The sequence below is a fragment of the Sceloporus occidentalis genome, unplaced genomic scaffold (genome assembly GCF_023333645.1).
Source record: "Sceloporus occidentalis isolate IW3139 unplaced genomic scaffold, rSceOcc1.0.p SCAF_5, whole genome shotgun sequence".
NCBI classification, from domain to species: domain Eukaryota; kingdom Metazoa; phylum Chordata; class Lepidosauria; order Squamata; family Phrynosomatidae; genus Sceloporus; species Sceloporus occidentalis.
Genome location: NW_028316985.1, coordinates 121943585 through 121965635, shown reverse-complemented (window position 1 = coordinate 121965635; position 22051 = coordinate 121943585). Strand labels below are relative to the sequence as shown.

At 40.3% G+C, this 22051-nt stretch overlaps 1 protein-coding gene across 2 annotated transcripts; it reads left to right on the top strand.

Moving 5' to 3' along the window:
- The first annotated feature begins 13 nt into the window (after positions 1-13).
- LOC149312758 (CCR4-NOT transcription complex subunit 7) lies at positions 14-20578 on the top strand. 2 transcript variants are annotated; one of them, XM_089525306.1, is made up of 7 exons: positions 14-277; positions 5625-5824; positions 6187-6380; positions 8488-8649; positions 12770-12914; positions 16440-16550; positions 18826-20578. In XM_089525306.1, the coding sequence occupies exons 2-7, from the start codon at positions 5708-5710 to the stop codon at positions 18952-18954; spliced, it is 858 nt and encodes a 285-aa protein (XP_089381432.1). In that variant the 5' UTR covers positions 14-277; positions 5625-5707; the 3' UTR covers positions 18955-20578. The 2 variants fall into 2 exon arrangements, with proteins under 2 accessions (XP_089381432.1, XP_089381431.1); XM_089525305.1 differs by lacking the exon at positions 14-277 and adding an exon at positions 352-448.
- The last annotated feature ends 1473 nt before the right edge of the window (positions 20579-22051 follow it).

Here is a 22051-nt window from a genome sequence, read left to right as displayed (position 1 = left end):
CTGCTCTAGCTACGTCATCACTAATCGCCTCCTCTCGATTGGCCGCCTCTCTCTCCCACTCCAGAGGGAAGGAGAAGGCACCCCCGCCCGCCTGAGCGTGCGCGCGCTGATGACGTAATGGCTTTGTGCGCTGGGCGGCAGCGGCAACAGCAGCAGCACCAGCTTTTCCCGCTTCGCCTCAACCACTCGCTGTCCTTATCGTTCTCGCCGCCGCCGCCGCCGCCTCCTCCTAGGCCCGCCCTCTTTTTTCCCACGTGAGCCACCGTACTCATTTCCGGTAGGTGACTGACGGCGCTTCCGGTTGGCGGCGCGTGTTCTGTGAGGCGCGCGGAGGAGGGGTGTGGAGGGAGGCGAAAGAGGGAGCGGCGCTGGCGGTTCGGAAGCGGAGGAGGAGGAGGAGGAGGAGGCGGCTCCTGATGCGAAGCTCCCGCTCTCCGGAGCTGGAGAGGTTAGAAGGAGGCGGGGGGGCTCCCTCCGCTGGGAGAGGCTGCATCCACGCTGGAGAGATAACCCGGTTTGGAAGCGCTTTAACTCTTTCTGGCTCGAGGCTATGGAATTCTGGGAGTTGGAGTTTGTTGTGGGCCCAGAATTCCATAGCAAAGAGTCAGACAAAGAGTTAAAGCGCTGCACCAAATGTGCACTCCAGTCCTTAGGAGGCTTCTGGGAACTGAGCACGGAGTAGACAAATCCTTATATGTCAACATTGAGCTTTGAAACCAATTTTAATATTGCAGTTTGGGGGTCAGACTAGACAGCCACCTGAGACATTATAGAACGAATCATCATCATCATAGTCTTCTCTGACTCTCGATGCCCCATACTAAGAAGAGCGTACGCTGCGATAACACTCTCCATCTTGTAAACGTTCCCTCTGTTCAGACAACATCTCTTGCTCTGAAGACAGTCCTTGCCCAAGTGAGAAGCCCTGAACACTGTGACAGTAGACCAAAGAGGGAGGGGAGGGGAAAGTGTTCTTGGTGTAAAAGAGGCTGAGTGCTTTAGCTTGAGGCTCCTTTTGGGAAAGAGATTTCCTGCTGAGCCCACTAGCGTTACTTCTGTTCTCCTTGACTCCTTGCTCTCTGCTCCCCTTATTTCTGCTACAATCACAGTTGGGGGCCCACTGATCTAGTATCTGCCCTTACTCTCTTTCTGCTGCCTCCCGCTTTCCCCACCATCGTTGCCTTTTCTAGGGAGTCCTGGCTTCTCGCGATGTGGACGAAACACGACCGCCTCAGTTCGGTCACCTTGGCTTCCAGGGAGAGTTCGGGCTTCATCTGTTCAAGGCTGTCTTTCTTCTTGGCTGCCCACAGTATCCTCAGCACTCTTCTCCATCAACAAATCTCAAAGGAGTATTCTTTCTCTCAGCTACCTTCACTGTCCAGCTCTCTCATCCATGCATCATGATGGGGAGCACAATGGCTTATACGAACCTTAACTTTCGTGCTCAGCTATATGTCTTTGCTCTTTAGGATCTTGTCTAGTTCTTTCATAGCTGCCCTCCCAATTCCTAGCCGACTTCTGATTCTGTCCACAGTATCCTCAGCACTCTTCTCCAGCTCCGATGAGTTGATTTTCCTTCTCTCAGCTTTCTGCACTGTCCAGCTCTCACATCCAAACATGGTGATGGGGAATATAATGACTTGAATGATCCTCACTTCAGTCTTCAGTTACATCTTTGCAGTTTAGGATATTGTCTAGTTCTTTCATGGCTTTCCTTCCCAATCCTAGTCGTCTTCTAATTTCTTGACTGCAGACTCCGTTCCGATTAATGTTTGATCAAAGGTATGAGGACTCTTTGACTACTTCAAGTTTTTCATTATCTGGGATAAATCCTTGAAGATCTTGTCTGGTCATTATTTTCTGTTTTCTTCATCTTCAACATCAAGCCCACCTTGGCTGGCACGTCCCTCCCTGACCCTCTTCAGTAATTTCTCCAGTTCTTCCTTGGGTTTTGTATATACGGAGTATATGAAACTTAGGTGAACTTTTGTGTTTAGACTCATATCCAGGATATCTCATTACGTACATGTCCCCAAAAATCTTAAAACCAGTTTGCATCTCTCTTCTGTATTCTCTGCAGCTTTTTCTGGTTCCATCCCTTAAAAACTGAGGGAAACCAATGTTTCTGTGAATATCAGGAAGAAACTACCTTGTAGTTTTTGTAGATGTGTATCCATCAAGTGGGTCCAAAAAGCTAATGCTGCAACTAAGGGGCTACACAGACCAGCATGATATACCGGCGTGGGGGCATAACGTATGAACGCTGGCCGCACCCGGCCTCACACCACGCACCCAACCACACAGTGAGGGGCGTCACAGCACTTTGTTGGTGCAGCATTTAGACATGCTGTGCCAAAGGAGTGCTGAAAAGCTGCGGCAACAGGGGCATCTTTTTGCTGGTGCTAAAAGGAGCAGCATTTTGCTGTTCCTTTTAGTGCCAGCAATGCTCTGGATCAGGGCTGCAGCATGCAGTTGTCGCAGCCCCGATCTGATGCTGAAAGGGACACCGCTCTAAAGGGGCGGTCTGTCTAGTCCCTAATTTATTAGCGTTTTTAAAGCCCTTCATTGCTCTGATAGATTAACAGCCTTCCCCTGTAGAAGCTGGAAAATTCAGAATATATAGTTAGTGATATGAAGCTTTATATTATTTATGCCTGACTAGTATGTAACTTAGGCCCCATACAGACAGGCCAAAATAAACCTGCTTAGGGACACTTTAAAGGTACGCTGTTTAAGTGATGCATGTGTCCCTAAGAGTTCGGAAGCCACACCAAAGCCATGCTTCAGCCTTTGGCATGGCTTCCAGACTCTTAGGACGCATGCATCATTTAAACAGCATACCTTTAAAGTGTCCCGAAGCTCCTTTATTTTGGCCTGTCTGTATAGGCCCTTAGAAAGAGTCTCAGAAACCATGTGTGAGATTACTAGGCTTATTGGAAAGGTCTTGCTATGTTGGCTCCCAGTTTCTGGCAAGCTTGCTATTAGCAGTTCTGTTTTATTTAGAGTGTGGGTTTTTGTATGGTTCTGCAAATAGTTAAAAATGTGAGATTTGCAACAAATAATAAACACTGACTTTTTTATCATGACAGATACATGACCAGATTAATAATGTGCTGGAAGGCTACGTTCATAGCTTCTTTGTAGAGCCACTGTGTGGTCAGTGGTTCTCGGATTGTGTGACTAAGTCCAAAACGTACTGCAGAAATAATCCAGTTTCAGACAGTTTTAACTACTCTGGCTCAGGGAATCCTGGGAACTGTAGTTTATTGTGGCACCAGAGCTCTCTGACAGAGAAGGCGCAACATTCCCCAGAATTCCCCAGCACTGACCAAGGGCAGTTAAAGCAATATCAAACTGTATTCTGTATGCTATCATTATCTCCTTTTTCTGTTTTTCTCTCTCATTAATTTTCAGTGGAATTTTTATATTACCTTTCTCGTTCTCTTGTGGTTTGTAGAAACGCATGACAGGAGATTATCTAAATTATAGAGCTATTGCTCCTGTCATTTTTTTCCTGGCCTACCCAGGAAGTGAGTAAGACTGTTTGCAAAAGCATCTAAAGCCTTTATTTTGATATGCATAACTTGCATGTTTCCTGAACTCTTAATCCAATTTCATTTTATTAGTACAGAGGACCCTCCACATTCGCTGGGGGTAAGGGTGCAGGCTCCCCATGAAAGTGGGAAACCCGCAAAACAAAACAAAAAACTACTTCTTTTTTTAGGTGAGAGACTACCTCTCTAGGAATCTCTAGGTCCCCCATCCAACTCCATGGTCAACATCTAGCAGAAGTTGACCATAAAATTATACTAGAGGACCTGCAAATGCCTAGAGAAGTGTTCCCTCTAGGAATATGTAGATCCTCCAGGGCGGCCTCTGGTGGGAGATGACCGTAGAATTGCACTGGAGGACCTAGAGATTGCTAGAGAGAGCATGTTAACCAAAGCTGCAAATAATCAAAGCTGCAAATGTGGAGGGTTGCCTGTATTGTTGTATAAGCTGTGACCTTTAGTTCATGTCAGCCAGTTACTTAGCCTACCTTTATTTCTGTATATCCTTAACTATAAGTCGAGAAATTTATGCTCAAAAATTGACCCTAAAATCCTGGGTCGACTTATATATGGCCCAATACGGTAATACTAGGCCTTGAAAGAAGCACCGCCCCATACCCTGCTCTCCCAGCCTTGGCAGTGGAGAGGTCAAGGGACAGAGAAGGAGGGAGGGAAGTGGTGTTTTCCTTTTATTTTGACCTTTACATCCTTTCTTACTGTCCCTAAATTTTACCCTTGACTTACCCACGGCTCATATCAGAATCCATGGTTTTGGCCCCAAAACATTTCCTCAATTTATACATGAGGTCAACTTGTGCACGAGCACATACAGTATCTGAACTAATACTTTCAAGAAGAGTGGAATAAATGGATATTGTTTCACTAAATGAAATTGCTGTCCTGAGCATGCATACTTGAAAACAAGTCCATTGAAATAAATTTAGTTGAAATCTGCCATCCTGTGCAAGCACACAGTGGCATAAGTATTATTGAACACAACAGGGCATACATCAGAGTCAAGATAATACAATTGTACTATACTGTACGTAGGTTTATATTGAAGAGTAGTAAATGCTTGTTGGAATCCTGTACAGGCTGAATATCCCTTATCTGGAATTCCAAAATCCAAAATAGTCCAAAATTGTTCACATGGTTGGATGTGATAGTGATACCTTTGATTTTGGATGGTTCAGTGTACACAAACTTTGTTTTGTGTACAAAATTATTTAAAATATTATGTATAAAATTACCTTCAGACTATGTATAGAAAGGATATAGGGAATCTCCAAGATATATCATTATATATACATACAGATATTCCAAAATCCGAAAACAATCCCTTTTCACAACTGTCACTTTGCTGACTTTCCTACATTGTAACTTAATAGCGGCCTTTCACTGGTCATGAGTGTTACAAAACTGCCCAATTCTATTTTCTGCAAACATAAATTCACTTACGAAGACGGCATTTCCATACAGGATTCTGGCCATTAATTTTAAATTTCAGTTCTCTGCTTGGCAAAGTAAACCTTTTAAAGTTCAAAAACAAAAACAAAAAAAGCTTCTAAACCTATAAAGGCTGGATGTAATTTTTTAAACTTTAGTTTCAAATTTACTGGCATATGTTTCCCCAGATTTCCAGTGTTGCTCATCTGTTTATGTCATATATTTTCTAAGTTTCAGTTTTGTCTAATATTAAAAGTGTTCATGCTACATTAATTTCACAACAATTTTAGTCCTATGTATTTTCTACTGAATTGGGTGGAATTTATAATCAGGAGAATCGCATAGAATTGCAATCTTAGACATTAATCCAATAGCTAAAGAATAATTGTTCATGCTTTGCCTGAAATAGTTCTCCCTTCTAATGATTAGCAGATCAATAGATGTATGTGGAAGAGTTAGCATAATGTATAAACCAATTTTTTTGTCTGTCACCAAGACCAACAAATTCATCATATATAGTTAAAGTGCACTTCTGTAATTGTGACTTAATTTTTCATAGTGTTCAGATAATTTGAGATTGTTGTGTTTATGATTCTGAAATATTTCTTCCCTAATTTGTCTTTTCAGATATATTACTAAACCATATTTTATGAAACTGACTTTTTGTCAAGTATACCTTTTTGATGCCTGGTATCTGAAACCTCCCAACTATGCCAGCAGCTACAGTAGATCACAGCCAAAGAATTTGTGAAGTTTGGGCTTGCAACCTGGATGAAGAGATGAAGAAAATTCGTCAAGTTATACGGAAGTTTAACTATGTTGCCATGGTATGATTTCGGGTTATTGATGCTTGAGCATGAATTTTTTTTTCTCAGCCATATGGAGGGGCTGGAACTGAGCCCCTGTGGATGGTAGGGGCATGCTGTATTGAGTATTGCAACCACAAAATACTGCTATTAATTAAAAATATGAAAATGAAATATCATAGTTCATATAGACTGCAGCATCAAATTATGTTGCAGTTTTTCTTGGGGGACACCACAATGATGGAATTTGTTCCCCTGCATGACCTAACTTTTGATGTCAGGAAGGCATTAAAGGGTCTTTGAAGCATCCAGATCACCCTCCTGCCAGTGTTTCCTCAACATACTTTGTATTTTACCATTCTACTTTTTGTTTAATTTTTCAGGACACAGAGTTTCCAGGTGTAGTTGCACGTCCTATTGGAGAATTCAGAAGCAATGCAGACTATCAGTATCAACTACTCCGTTGTAATGTGGACTTATTAAAAATAATTCAGTTAGGGCTGACGTTCATGAATGAGCAAGGCGAATATCCTCCAGGAACTTCAACGTGGCAGTTTAATTTTAAATTTAATTTAACGTAAGTTCTAAATATGACTGCATCAATATTTAAACTTACAGTGTAACAAGAGTACATTTTAAAATCTTGATGGCTGTCATTGGTTTCAGTGTAATTTTATATCTCTGCTTACTGTAGGAGGAATATACAAATGCTGCTTTTATAAATTACTTCTTTTTTTGTTTTATTAGTTTTTTTATATCCATTTTATAAAACCTCGCCGCAAAATTGAACTGGTTGTTGTTTGCATATGTTTGTGTGCATAGCATGTGCATGGACAATTTAAATTTTAAACTATTGTAAAAGAATTATTTTTTGTCCAAGGAAGAATTGAATGTTAGGATTCTTAGAGGCTACACAGACCACATAAAGAGCCAGCATCAGGGTGGAGTGGGACTTGACGACTGCACACCACCCATACCAACTCCACCCTGATGCCACTGTCATGCCACCCGCCTGACCAGATGGTGGGCTATGTCATGCCGTTTCTGTGGTGCAGCATTTAGGCATGCTGCACCAAAGAAATAGGTAAAAGCTGCCACTGTGGTGGCAAGGGCGTCTTTTGGAGTTGTCAGATCGCTGGATGTGGGCCATGGCATGCGGTTGCTACATCCCCTATCTGGCGCACAAAGGGGTTGTGTGACGCTGCCCTTTTGGGGCCGTCTGTTTAGACCCTTAGATTTTTTACCCATCCATACTTGTTCATGCTTCTCTGGTTACAGCCTATTGATATTAGCAGAATTTATTTATTTATTTTATTTTAGTCCTCCAGAGGGCTTTAAGGTGTCTGGGATTTTTGAAGGGATTGTTGCCAAACTGTTGTGTTTTGCAATGGATTTAAGCTACAAACTGGGCCATGTGATGTCTGTAGGCTGCACTTTGCCTACCCCATCTTTATAATTTTTAAAAATCTGTATTGGGGAGGTTTGATTTGTTTTTGTTTTGTTTATGTCTCTAAATATTTGCTATTTAGGCCAGAGCCTTGAAACATTTTTGTATAGGTTTGCATGAAAAGATATCCAAAGTATGTTTACACACAGTATACACTTATTATTCTTATTAACTTTATATGTGTCCAGCCTTTTCCCCAAGAGCTCAACAGGCTGGTTTGTGCCTGATTACATTTCCTCCCATCACTTGAATAGCTATGGACTGATTGTGGGGTGTGTTGGGAACCTATGATCCACACTGCCTCTGCTGGTCTGGCTGCCCCAGTATCTTATACTAAGTAAATCAGTGGAACTTTATGTTCCACTAGCATTAACCAGGTTTTTGGTCGAAGCGTGCTACTCACAGAATCTTCCAGCTGCATGGCCAGTGGTCATGCTCTTTGGGCAGTGGATTAGCTTTTTCCAAGCTCTGATTAGACCTTGGTGAATAAAGAACTACAAAGAACTTCGGACACTGAGCATTGCGTTAGATGGGCTGAATCTGAACTAAAGAATTGTAAAAGAACTTAACACATTGAATAGTTCTAAGGAGATACAAATGATAATACAATCGTAATTATAGAAGCTTCTGGGTCAGTGCACTTTGGAGAGTAGTCTTATACCGCAATTTTAAGCATGCTTCATTAGAATAACTATATTGGTTTTACTGAACTTTGGTTCTAAGTAAGTATGCTTAAGACTGAATCCCCAGTGCAATGCATTTTAACTCAGAATTTCATTCCACCGAATTTACTAAGTGGTACAGCATTCCAGAACTGCTGATTTGACTACTCAGATTTGAGCTGATAAAAAGCTTTCCTTATATTACATGATAAAGTCACTCCAGACTGCAGACTCAGGAGCCCCAGGCCATCCTGCTGATCCTTGATCATTAATCCCTTCTATAGTTTCATGGTCATAGCAGTGGTGTGAGGGAAGGATTTTTCTGTCACAAACAGCATGTTGTGAGCCAGTGTCCCAGGTACATGTTCTAAACTGTTAACTTAAATTGCAGTGCTTTAGTCATGGAATTCTGTGGGATTTTCATACACTGTTAAGTAGACTTGCATTCCAGGATTAACCTGTAAAACTTACCATAATTGGTGCTGCGTTGTTGGTTTAAAAATGTAATTTGTAGTTCGTGTTGAACTTTGGTTCTTTATTTTAAGTAACTTTTCCTTCCATATTGTTTTACATAGAGAAGACATGTATGCCCAGGATTCCATAGAGTTGCTGACTACATCTGGAATCCAGTTCAAAAAACATGAGGAAGAAGGGATTGAAACTCAATACTTTGCTGAACTTCTTATGACATCGGGTGTAGTGCTATGTGAAGGGGTCAAGTGGCTTTCTTTTCATAGGTAAATGCACCACATAAAATAATTGTTTAAATTGTTGATTATGGTTATCTTTTTTTTAATGAAATGAAGAGAACATAATTATCCTGCTAGTCATGCTGGAACATCAGGACTAAAAGAGTTCTGGAAGCAGCAATATGATTTTGTTTTAAAGGCTTTACTGCTTTATAGTTATCTCTGAAGCTTATGCTTTGGCTCCAGTTGGGAACAAATGATCTGAATGTTAAAATGAGCCACTGAAGTATAAGCCTTGTAGAGAGGGAGCACTGTATTTTTCTATTTTGCTTTAACAGTTTCCCAGGTCAGAGGAAGGAACAGCCACATATCTCTGCCATTTGTGTACGCTTAGCAGGTAAATGGAAACTGGAATTAGTTGATTAACATCGTTGGAAGGCCCAAATTCAGTACAGCTCTGAAGACTCTTTGATAATGCTGGTAGGGTAAACATTGAACCTTCTATCTTAAACTGTAATTGCCAGATTTTGGAAGTTATTTTTTAAAGTTGCTGCATGGATTATCTCCTCATTTGATTCCAGCAGTACCAGTCCTTTGGTTTAGCCCAATGTCTCTCCTCTCTGAAAAACAGGAGAAGTATCTCCTAAAGGAAATGGTTGAAATCAACATTTGATAGATTTGGATTTTGGTCTTGATTTATGTAAGCTGTCCCTAATAGTTTGAGTTTTGCTGTGGTCTCTGTGGCACACAGCAAATACCATCTACTCCCACACAACTTAGTCATAAAACGAGGAATACTTGCTTTCTGGGTTGCTCCCTAATGGGTCTTAACTCTGAGGGAAATCGCTTTGGTCAGTTTGCTAAGTGCAAAATTTCTTACAGAAGCTCCCATATATACATGGGAGAACTTGCTTAGGAAGGTTGCTAGGAATGGTATTTATTGTAAAATCAGTCACTGAGTTCAAGGCTAGCTAGGGTTGATTGATGTGGTCCATCAAGCAATTCTGATACATAGGTTCCATGCATTAATTAAGAGGGCTTCCAACAGCTATCCCAGCCCTGGCTGTTGTGCCTATTATTCTTACGAAGTTGTTAATGCCACTAGGGAGTGAGGATCAGTTTTAGGTGAAGACTTTGAATTCTGTTTAAACTGTGTTTGAATAGCTGGAAGAAACTGCAAGGCAAACTATGTAATTATAGTTACTCTGTTTAGCTCTAGCACCTATCAGAGAAATGTTAAAATGTTTTGAGTTGAAATGTTGCTGTGTTAAAATATTAGAAATATTTAACTTACTTGAAACCTTTAAAATGGCTTTTCGCCAGGGTGTTCCCATTTATTCCTCCATTGACTTTTTATTGCCTTCATACAGTCTTATGAACCAGGGAATTAGCCAATCTTAACTTTTTTTTCTGCGCTTTGGATGTTATACAGTGTATCTTTACCGAGTGATAACATGCATTTTTAACCAAGCCCATTTTGTTTCTCTGTGTTCCTTTAGAAGCATAATTTTTTGTTCCAAGGAATCTTGGGGCTCATGTAGTTGAGGGTTGGAAATCTTGTTCAGGTCACTTGTGGTTTTCAGGTCTGCCAGGAAAAGATCAGCAAAAAAAAGATCTTGGGGTGGTGGTGTTGCATTAACACCACCTTCATGTTGCCTTCAAGTCATTTCTGACTTAGGATGACCCTAAAGTGAACCTATCATGGTGTTTTCTTGGGGACCTTTGTTCAGAAGGGGGTTGCTTTTGCTTCCCTCTGAGGCCGAGAGTGTGACTTGTCCAAGTTGTAGTTCAGTGCTCAAACTGCTGCACCATGCTGGGTGTCATGTGGGCAAATTTACTCAGAAGTAAATTCTATTGCAATTCAGTTTGTCTTATTCCTTAACTGAGTTTGTACCATTACTCTATGATGAGGATGCTTATATGAAAACATAAGCCTTCAGCTATGAGTATAGTAGGCTGGCAGTACTAAAATTTTATCATGTGACACTAATTGCTCTATGCCTCTGGTGGGAGACTGAATAGTGTTACTCAACTGGGTAGTCACATAATACCAGAGAAAAAAGACAGATTGAAATATTTTAACATGAAGGCTGAATGAAACTTATTTGCATTGCAAATAATCAGTTCTAGTTTTGATTCTGTATTAATGGAATTTTTATGTTTCAGCCGCAGTTTTTTTGGTGAGGAAAAGTTAATTACTAAGCATGTATTTATATCGCACCATCAGTGTACATGGTGCTTTAGAGTAAAACAACTAGAAACAATTGGGTTCTGCAAAAGGCGTACAATTTAAAATATACGTGTATATACAAATACACAGACAAAAGGAAGCAATAATAAAACATAAAACTGTACAATTGCAAAAGAAATTATCCAGGTAAGCTAAAATATACAGCGGGCCTTTGTTATACGCTGGGGTTTGGTTCCAAGATCCCCCGTGGATAACAAAATCGTGTATGCTCAAGTCCCATTAAATATAATGACATAGCAACATGGTGTCCCTTAAAAAAATGGAAAATCAAGGTTTAATATTTGAAATTTATACTTTTTTTGAACATTTTCAAACCGTGGATGCTTGAATCCATGTATAAAAAATCCGTATATAAGAAGGACCAACTGTATATATAATATAAAACAAAATGATTAGTACATATACTCAAACATGCAAGATTATAAAGCAATATCAAATTAAAATTCCAAAGCCTTGGAAATAAAAATATCTAAAAATTAAACAAAATAAATCTATTATGAGATCAGGAGAGCTATATCTAAATGTTTGGAGGAGTGGGAAATTACTGTAATACAGTACTATAAAATACCTGGGTATAAATGGTATCAAAGCAAATAACTGCTTTAAGGTGCTATTAAGGTATAATGGAAAACAAAACTTGTCAGTTGTATAGAAAGGGAGGCATGCCCCTGTTAAAAATATTTACCGATGGTAGCTCTGGACATACAGTTGATTACTGTATAATTTTAAATCATGGAAAAATTATAGAGCTATTTAATAAAAAATAATTTGGAACCAATGTATAGCTTGGCTTAATGCTTTCAAAAGAACATATCTTCCACTTAAAAATGATTTTTTTGGCATCTCTTTCTCTGTCTCTGATTCTCTCTCTGTGTATATGTATAAATGTCAACTAGTAAGAAAAATGCAAGAGTTACTGGTAGCAAATTAAAGACATTTGAGTTGTGGGAGGGGACAGATTTGAGTTGTGTTCACAAATGGAAAACCAAATTTTATTGTTCTTTTTGTTTTTCTGCTTTCTTTTGGTTTTGTTGTTTTTGGTGAGCTCAAGGTTGTTGGGCATATTTGTCCTGGTGAGCCTACTTTGATAATCGACAAACCTTCCATATTACTTCACAATGTAATGAAGGGGCGAAACAGATGGGGCAGTGGGGGTGGCTCGAAGTTGCCCCTCCTGAAGGCAGATTGGGGCCGCGGTGAACACACGCCTCGGCCCTAATCCACCTTGAAGCTGGCCAAAAAAGGAATGGAAAAGATAAGATAAAAGATATAAAAGATAAGGCAGCTTTTCCCATTCTGCTGCAGCCCCATGGCAGCTTCAAGCTGCTTCAGTGGCATGCAGCGTATAAATGCTATGCCTCTGGGGTTGCTTGAAGCTGTCGACATGTAGGCAGCCACCCAACCTCCGGGCATCATCGCAGTGTGTGGCATCAAAATGCTGCACTCCAATGACTACCGTTTGGGAGTTTGGGCCCGAAGATTCTGTGACTCATAATACATTGTTCCCCTTTCCCCCTATATACCTTTTAAAAGCTGTCTTTACCTGATGCAGAAATTTGTGCTGAAAATTTTGTGTATTTTCGGTTGGCCTTAATGAGGTATTATTACCACAATGTGGCCTTCTAAATTTATTATTATGGTTAATATGTGTACTCTGTGTTTAAATGGAGCATATGCATTTTCCTTCTGAGTGAGAGAGGCTCACATAAGTGTTTTACAATTTTAGTCATGTAATACGATTTTCTAAGAGTACCTTCCCCATGTTGGAAGGCATGCACATGGAGAAAAACAGAGAGAAGTAATCTGGGGATGCTTATTGGGCTTACAGTTCTTGTTTGAAAGGAAGGATCTTGTAGAATAATTACCTGCTTAATTGACGATATTTTTGTTTCGTTTTCATTTATGATTGCTTTGCAGTGGCTACGACTTTGGATATCTGATAAAGATCTTGACGAATTCCAATTTACCTGAAGAAGAGCTGGACTTCTTTGAGATACTGAGATTGTTTTTCCCTGTCATTTATGATGTGAAGTACCTTATGAAGAGTTGCAAAAATCTCAAGGTAAATAGACTGATGCATTCTGCAGAGACTGAACAGTATTTTTAAACTGTTGCAATTAGGCTTCTTCTCACAGAGAAATTGGTGCACTGAGAAATTTTCATTGAAACCTGGAGCTTGAATCCTATTAGTAGTTGCAACTAGAGCAAACCGATTTAATCAGTTGTTGAGTGGTAAGCCAACACTAATGTATATCACACTGATTTTGTAGGTCTACTCTGGTTAAAGCTAAGAATGGGATTGAGGGCTAGGTGTCCAGGGAAGGCTACAGGCCTAGCCTTGAGATTCTCATTTTTTGAATGTGGAGAAACATTCTCACAGCTCAGACAGGGTTTCCACCTTGGCAGGAACCAAGCTTTTGTCAATCTAGCAATTCGCTGTTTGAAAGGGAGCTGATGCACATGCCAGATAGAGGTAGGCAACTGCACGCCACAGCCCTGATCAGGCGTTTTTCCAGCGCAAAAAAGCGGCAAAATTGTGCTACTTTTTGTGTTGGAAAGAAGCCCCCCCCCCCCTTTGAGGCTATGCGGCTTCGGTCATGCGGCGTCTAATCCCTGCGCTGCAGGAGCGTTCCCACCCTGCCCGTCTTCTGGTTGGGCGGCTGGCGAGACTCCAGCTTGTCGGAGCATGTGGCATGCAGTCACTTTGCCCCCACACCACTCCCAAGTTGGCTCTTACTGCCAGTCTGCTTTCCCCCTTAAGTGAGGTTAAAGGATGCAGCTAGTTCATGAAACAAGGAGTCAGCTGTATATGATCAAAGGCAGCTGAGCATGTCAACAAATACAGGGTGGGGTTTGTTTTGCTGAGAAGCCAGTTGGGCTACTAACTGGCTTGTTCTGTTAGGCATAACATTTGGAGACGCTTGTTGGACTGGAGGACAAATGCACGCTGGAAAAGAAGGCGTGAAAGGAAGAACAGCAAAGTGGATTTACTGCTCCTGTGGTGTTAACAGACTTAAGAAAAGCTTCCTGCAATACAGACTGCCACTCAATTTAAAAGTGCAGAACTCATCTGAGGCAAGGGATAGTTTAGTATTGTGAAGAAAAACAACATGGGTTCTTTTGAGCAAAGAAGCCAAGATAAACTGGATGGTGATATGCAGTGTTGTTAAGCCTTTGCTAAAGAGTATGGTTACTTTTGATGATATTACTCAGCCAGTGATGAAAAAGGTGGTTGAGACACTTTTCCTTGTAGTCAAAATTATGAATTGCTTTTTTGCAATGAATATTACATACATTTGAAGATAGGGAAGCAGATGTTGAAAATCCAGGTAAACCTGAAGACTTTTTGGGATGGGTAAGTTCCTGCTTTACTGATGTAATCACTTTAATAAGACATTATGCCCATTCAGTAGAGTAATCTCAGAGAAAAAGATTGTTGGATAGTGGCAGTGTTTCACATTTTGCATGATGAATGTTACCCCCACCATCTGAATTAACTAGAATTCTGTGGCCATGTCATTACATCCTTAATGAGATTTAAACTGAATGTTGTTTCAAATACCAATTTCATAATGTGAGCTGGGCATTGTTCTATGTGCATGTCAGCAAACCTCTGTAGTTCAACTAAATTGCCTTTGCCATTTGTTCTTGTTATGTGCTGAAAAATAAAATAATATTTGACTTTTGGAATCAATTGGACTATGTGTTTTTTAAATTTCTCGTAAGGACAGAATTTGTGGAAGAGGTGACATGAAGGCATTTAAGCTGCAGTGAAGAAGATGCACAAGTATAGCATTTTTAAGCAAGGCTAGCTCTGCAGTTTAAAAAGAAAATCCAAGGATCCTCAGTTTTTCTGTACAGCTGCTTCTAAGACAAACTGGTGTAATTCCTCTTTCATAAGGATAAACCACATCTGCCCATACATTGCTCACCTGGGCTCTACCTATTACTGTCTTTCTTTTGGCTTCATTCTCACCCTCGTGCTGGCACTGTGAAAGATGTTATAAGTCTAGTGAACATCTACTTAAAAGGAGGGTAGAGGCTATATATTTGTTTATAGTTTTATATTATTTTTGTGTGATGTTTTAATTGTTTTATTGTAATACTTTTTCAAAAGGAGTTTTTATTTGTGGGCCGCCTTGGGATCCTTTCTAGGAGATGGCACAGAAATTAATTAAACAAATAATAATAAAATAAATACCTAGAAGCATGTATATTCCAAGGTCTGTCCAGAGCACCCAAGAACTTTCTTGGCAATTTTGGTCTATGATCACACACAATAACTGTGATGAGGGGAGTCCCATTGCATCTAGATGGCAATACTGAGAAGGCTGTTTACACATCGTGCCCAAACTCCTGATTTATTTAATAGCTAGATTTCTGGTTGTGAATACACGAGATCAGTCTAATCCACATGTGGAAGTATAAAAAAAACCTCAAAATCACCTGAGAGCATGATGTGGAAGATAAATTGACTACACTGGCTTATACACGTTCTGTATGCATTGTGTAATGTTTAAGCTGATGTGGGTTGAAGAATATGATACATATTTCTCCTAATTTCGAATGGGCTGCTTATAAAATTAAGAAATAACCACTGGGTTTGTTAAATATACCTCCTATACTTTGATCCTATATTAGTGGAATGATAGAGCTTTTTGCCTAGAATCCAAAAATAAGCTTGAGGGCTTTCATTTTTGAAACGAGACCTTTTCTTGATGTCTAAGTCTTAAAATATTAAAAGGCAAAATCCTGAATTTAGGTGGTGGTGAGGAGTGGCTTCTTCTGGTTTGGGTAACATTTTAATGGCAATACATGTTAAAGTTTTTGCAGCTCTTAGGTCTTTTGTATCTTCTTTAAATTTCCCAGCTCTGAAGAATCATAGAGTTGGAAGAGATCACAAGGGCCATCCAGTCCAACCCCCTGCCATGTAGGAACTCTCAATCAAAGCATCCTTGACAGATGGCCATCCAGCCTCTGTTTAAAGACCTCTAAAGAAGGGAGTTTAGGTATTTTTCTTGCAGCCCTGGAGGAGTATGTGCTACATTGCCAGACCTGAAAATGCTGTCAATGTCATGACTGGGCAGAGCACCAGAAACATCTGTGTAGAGGCGGTATCATGCTGCTTGAGTTACACAACTGGTGTCATATCCAGTTGGTTGCCTCCGCAGTGGCAGCTAGTAAATTGGTAGCCTTCTGTCGAGATGGTGCATTTGGTTCTTTGCCATCACAGTTTCCCACTATTACTCAACCAAAGACCATAATAGGAAAAATTGAAGCAACATTTGAAATGGCTTAGTACATCTTGATTCTGACATGAGCCATGTACCACTTCAAAAATTGATCTTATTTAGAGTATAATTTGTGTGGCATGAAATGTAATATAGTAATACCAATAAATAAATGGGATTTGAAAGCTTTTGCTTTTCAAAGATGTGTAAATTTAGCTATAATAGTTGTGTGCATTTCTCCTTCTTTCACAAACCTCTTTTAACAGATAAATGGGATGGATTTCTTTGGCTGCTGTTCCATTACCTTGATGTCATATCTTGAAATCTTCTGATTATGCAGCAATGTTTTCTTTCAGGGTGGATTGCAAGAAGTTGCTGAGCAGTTAGAGTTGGAAAGGATAGGCCCACAGCATCAGGCAGGATCTGACTCTCTGTTAACGGGAATGGCCTTCTTCAAAATGAGAGAGGTAGGTGTGATTTTTAATATGTTGGAAGACATTGTCATTTACAGTTGGCTCTTCATTTATGTGGGGCATCTGTTCCGGGCCCTTCCCCCCGCGTAAAAGAAAAAACGCATAAGCTTGAGCCTCATTGGAAGTAATGGCCATGCGCTCTTCCAGGGCGTGCAAGGCTTTTTGTGGTGTGGCTTCCAGCATATGCTGGAAGCTGCGTATGAAGCACCTGCGTATGATGCGGGTGCACTGTATATGCATTGTCATCTTAAAGGTAAAGGTATTCCCTGTTGACAAGGTTGTCGTGTCCAGCCATAGGGGGCAGTACTTATCTCTGTTACTAAGCTGAAGAGCCAGCGTTGTCAGAGACTACTCTGTGATCATGTGGCTAGCTGTTTACCTTCCCATTGGAGTGGTGCCTATTTATCTACTTGCATTTGCATGTTTAGAACTGCTAGGTTGGCAGAGGCTGGGACTAGTGATGGGAGCTTACTCTTATCACGTAGCACCCGGGCCTTGAACTGCCAGCCTACTGATTTTGTGTCTTAACCACTTGAGCCACCACATATAAAACTCATATAAAACTGCAAAATCAAGGTTTGCTTTTTGGAAAAGAATACACACACATACACACACATATATATACACACACACCTCAAGAAGTAGATGGTTGAACGTGTGGATAAGGAATCCTTGAATACAGAGGGCTGTGACTGTATTAGTCAGGAACACTAATTATTTGGGTCAGGAGTTTCAGCTTGTTTTTGGAGTGTCACTTGCCTTGAAGGAAGTGGCACAGTTTTTCTTTAGGGGTGGCAGAGTGGGGATACCCCTAGATCCATTGCTTTACTTGGAAACAAATGGTGGCAAGGTGACATGACTGTCTTAAGTGTTTTTCATCTTATGGGCAACTGTAGCCTTTGTTTGGAGGGATTTTATTTCAGTCACTCTTGTTTGATTTACTCTAGACTGGATCATTGTAGTACACTCTACATGGGCACTCCCTCTGAAGATAGTCAGAAAGCTGCACAGTCCAAAATGTGGCAACCAGCCTATTATCTGTGGCCTGTTACAGACTGCCAAAATAAAGCTGCTTCAGGTCTCTTTGGAGGTATGCTATTTAAATGATGCAGAGTCCGGAGGTCGCGCCAAAGCCACACTCCATTCCTAAGCACTGGAGTGCAGCTTTGGTGCAGCTTCCGGATTCTTAGGATGCATGCATCATTTAAACAGCATACCTCCAAAGAGACCCGAAGCAGCTTAATTTTGGCAGTCTGTAACAGGCCTGTGTTAGCAAATTAACAAATATTACTGATCTCCCTTTGGTCTCCAGACTATTAATCCAAAATTGCAGTTTTAGTCTTTGAAATTCTGGACAGATGAGGAGCCAGTTACCTTAAAGGCAATTTGTTTTCATGGATTCCTGTCAGAATCTTATTTTTGGGTCCATTTCAAGAAGGAAGTTTGCACAGAGGGTAGGGTCTATTTGTTTGCTAAAATTAATCAGGTTACCACTGTGTTTTGTTCACCACACATTGAAAACACTTATGTTACTTTGGGACTTTAATGTGAAACACATAGTTTTATTACTGTTTCACTTCATAACATTCCGTACTCCTGCTGCTGTTAGGTTTTTGCTTTTTGGGTCATTAAGGCGGGTTACACACCGCCATTAAAGTACGCGTGGAGCGCGTACTAGGGTTAGGGAGGTGCGGTGCTTCCGCACCTCCCTAACCCTAATACACGCTCTGCGCGTAAAAAATGATGGCGGCCATTCCAGACGGCCACCGCCATTTTTACGTAGCGGACGCTGTGCTTCTGCATGTGTCGTGGCGACTATGACGCCGCGAGTGCACCAGCGGCGCTTCGCAGCGTTATAGCCGCGCCGCAAGAAGGAGCTCCATTTTGGAGCTCCTTTTTTGCTGCGTGAGGGAGTCGCACGGTTTGCACGCAGCGGCTCCCTGCGCAGCAAAGAGCAGCGCCAGCAGACCGCCGTATTTCGGTGGTCTGTAAAGTGCCCAAGTTTGTATTATCATTGCTTTAAATTTCAGTTCCTGTATTTGTACTTACTCTAGTAGGTATGTTACTGTATTATGATTCTGGTGCATGTTGCTACTGGTACTTTGTTACTGATTAAAGCCACTGGTTTCCATAGTCTGGGAGATGTTTTATTATGCTTAGATTTATTTTTGCTTGGCGTGAATAGAAATCATATATTGTCACATGCAGGTTTTTTTTAATTACTATTGAAATAAAGGCCAATAATGATACGTTTTAAATTTTGTTTCAGATGTTCTTCGAAGATCACATTGACGATGCCAAATACTGTGGTCATTTATATGGTCTTGGTTCAGGATCATCTTATGTACAGAACGGGACAGGAAATGCATATGAAGAAGAAGCCAACAAGCAATCATGACATGAAATTGAAAACCACTTTTTCTGAGCTCCACCTGCTTGTACATAGGTTTTATCTCTGACTGAATCCCTTGGACAATAAGGCATTCTTTTCCTCTTGTTATCAGCACACTTTTTTCTGCATTTGTACCTACTAAACTTGACTGTTCCTATCCCAGTTTTTTGACCTTGATGTGTAGGCATTTCTGGGTGAACTGTGGCCTTGTACTTTGCCCAACTGTACATAAGCACATGTAGGAGCAGTGTGGCAGATAGAAGAGGAAAGCAAAAATGATAATGAAATTTCTGGTAAACTTTAATTGGTCTTAGCATTGGTTTATTATCTTCCCCACCCATTTTCTTAAACTTGAACTAGCACTGATTGATATTTATCCCAGTGTACAGGAGTTTTAGCTATTCAAGATTGTGGACCATCACATTTGCACTTTAGAAGAGTGACTCGCAGTCAGATCCTCTTGTTTTATCTGAAGTTCTGGTTTTCCTTCCTTGACCCAAACAAATCTGCCAGCCTATGGTTTTTCACCACTCCCCACATCAGTGTCAAATCCACTGAAGAAAAGCACACTCATTGTATAATTTCTGTTCAAAACTACTGAAATCTTAGCAGCTGCTCTTGTATCTAAACTGGTGCCTGGTCTTCCAAGTGTGTCCTGCACACACCAAGTTGTAATTGGCTTGCCAGTTTAATACTGCTTTGTGATGGAAATAGTTAGATGGAGCTGTGGGGAATCACTCTTCTGTACTCTCCACTGAACTGAGGCTCTCATGTAGCATCTGATACATGTTCCTGATCAGTTCTCCATGGAGTGTGTTTAGGAGAAAATCTTCATGGATCCATCCCCCCAATCTCTAAAAACAAGATTTAGAGCTATCAGGAAAGTTTCTGTGCCCATGTTTAGTTTTGTCTGATCAGACTTAATCAAAAGGATGGAAATTGCAGTTAGATTAACAAGTTGTGCTAACTGTGGATCCATTTTCTCATACCTGTTCCAGCAAGCTATGCCCCACAATACTTTCTATTTTAAAACCTTATTTATTCTTTACTTGAGTAGATGAACACAACTCAGTTTAAGAATGAGTTCCAAAGATTTGAAGTCAACTTGATATAGAGCCAAATAGAAAAGGAAAATAGGAATGTCCTTTTCTGGAGCAACTACAAAGGACATTTGTTGTAAAATAACAAATATGTTTGTACCTAATAAAGTTACCCAAGACTTATAAGGCTAGCTTATTTTTTGAGTCTATTTCAGCAATATATTTTATAAATACGTTTTATTAAAGGACCACAAATACTTTCCTCACCATGCAGAGCATGCTCATACGAAGCAGTTGTGCAGGAAGACTAACTGATATTGAATAGCTAAAACCTAAACTGAAATGATGGAGTGCCTGTAACTGCATTTTGTATATCATTTACACTGAAAATCAGTTGGGAGTAAATCTTAGCAATGTTGAGCAAGTTGATCTGTTTACCATGTACTTTAACTTGTTTTCCTTTTTTTTCCTCATGAAGTTACAATGATGTAACTGGGTGGTCCTTTTTAAAGAAAAATAATACATTTGCATAAGAGGGTATTTGTTTTTAAAGCTTTTGTAAATAAAGGCTTCAAACATGTTTTCTTATATATCTACAGACTTGTGGTTTTCTTCTGAAACCTGTTGACATGTGTTTATCCATACCCCCTGGAGCATTTCTTACCTGCAATTACATATTCCATTCTACTGTGTGTGTTTTTCCATCCCCCATGCAATGTACTGATCATTTAAGCTGCTGCAAGATTTACACTTATCACATAACTGTTCAGCTTCTGGAGCAAGTTTGAAAACTCCCCCCTCCCCCTGAAACGAGTTGCTTGACTGGTTGGCTGTTCATATTTAAGAATTCTGTAGTATGTATACCAGAGCAATAAGGAATGGAATGGAATCCAAAACCCTTGTAAGGGCAGGAAGGTCTTGTGCCATGCTCACTGTTGCAATAATTTGTCTTAAAGTGTTGGTTATTTGAGGAGGGCAAGATGTCTGAAATGCGGTATCAAGTAAGTAAGAGTTTGTGAACTAATGCAAACTGTTTGGAGGGTTGCATCCCACCCACAGGTCCTAGTTTTGCTCCTGGTAGTTTCTGAAGAGGTGGAAAAGAAACCTGGCTAGTACTAGATCTCCATTACAAGCACACTTATTTTGTTGTCAGTGTTCTCAAAAGGGATCTTTTTCCTGTAGTTTTGGTGGTGCTGGGATATTTGCAACATTTCATTCAGGTACCTTGGCTAAGGTCTGCACGCAGTATTCAAATGTACCAATCCCAGTTAAAAGGACACAGTGTGTGTACTTTATTATTATTATTATTTTTAAAATGGTCACTTCTGTATCTACCAAATTTTTTCAGTGAAGGGCACATGTGCTTTTCTCATATCTTTATTGATTTTCTCTCTAGATAGGTAACTTGTTGGCCTTCAAATAATGTTCAGTTGTAGGTTTTATCGCCCCATAGCTATCCAAATGCCCCCCTTTTCTAATAAACATCTATATGCTTGTAAATGTAGCTTATTGATGATCAAAGCAAAATACACTTGTCCCTTCGTCTTGGTCGTGAACAAGTGCCGAGGGACAAAATGGCATGCGCACAAGCATAGCGTGCAGCCATTCAAGCCAACAGGGCTTGAGTACTTGTGATCCCCCGCAAAAACAGAGGGGCAACTATTCCAAATCAGAATTGTACATTAAGCTCAGAAAACAGCACATGAATTGCTTGTTCCAACTCAACTATTTTTGTAATCTTGTATAAAACTGTCCTTAACAGAACTATTTAGACTTTGGCTCCATTCTATGGACATTTTTAGCAAACAGCAAAATTGCTACCTCAGTGAAATTTGAATATGCCTGGAGGTTTTTGTGTTACATAGTTTAAGACCACAAACATCTTCATGCTTAAGTTTGGTCTGGGTTAAACTGGAAGCTCCACACTTGATGTAACCATTCATGTTTCCATTATAAATACTGCTGAATATCCATAGTGATAGTTACTAACAAAAATGAAATGCTATGCAGAACTGCATTATAAATAACCCACCTTATTCTATTACTATTATTTTATATACAGT

Excerpts from the sequence above, each read along its gene's own strand:
- LOC149312758 (XM_089525306.1), top strand. The coding sequence starts at position 5,708 with ATGCCAGCAGCTACAGTAGATCACAGCCAAAGAATTTGTGAAGTTTGG. Across the intron at positions 5,825-6,186 it reads AGTTTAACTATGTTGCCATG|GACACAGAGTTTCCAGGTGT; the intron begins GTATGATTTCGG and ends TTAATTTTTCAG. Across the intron at positions 8,650-12,769 it reads AAGTGGCTTTCTTTTCATAG|TGGCTACGACTTTGGATATC; the intron begins GTAAATGCACCA and ends ATTGCTTTGCAG.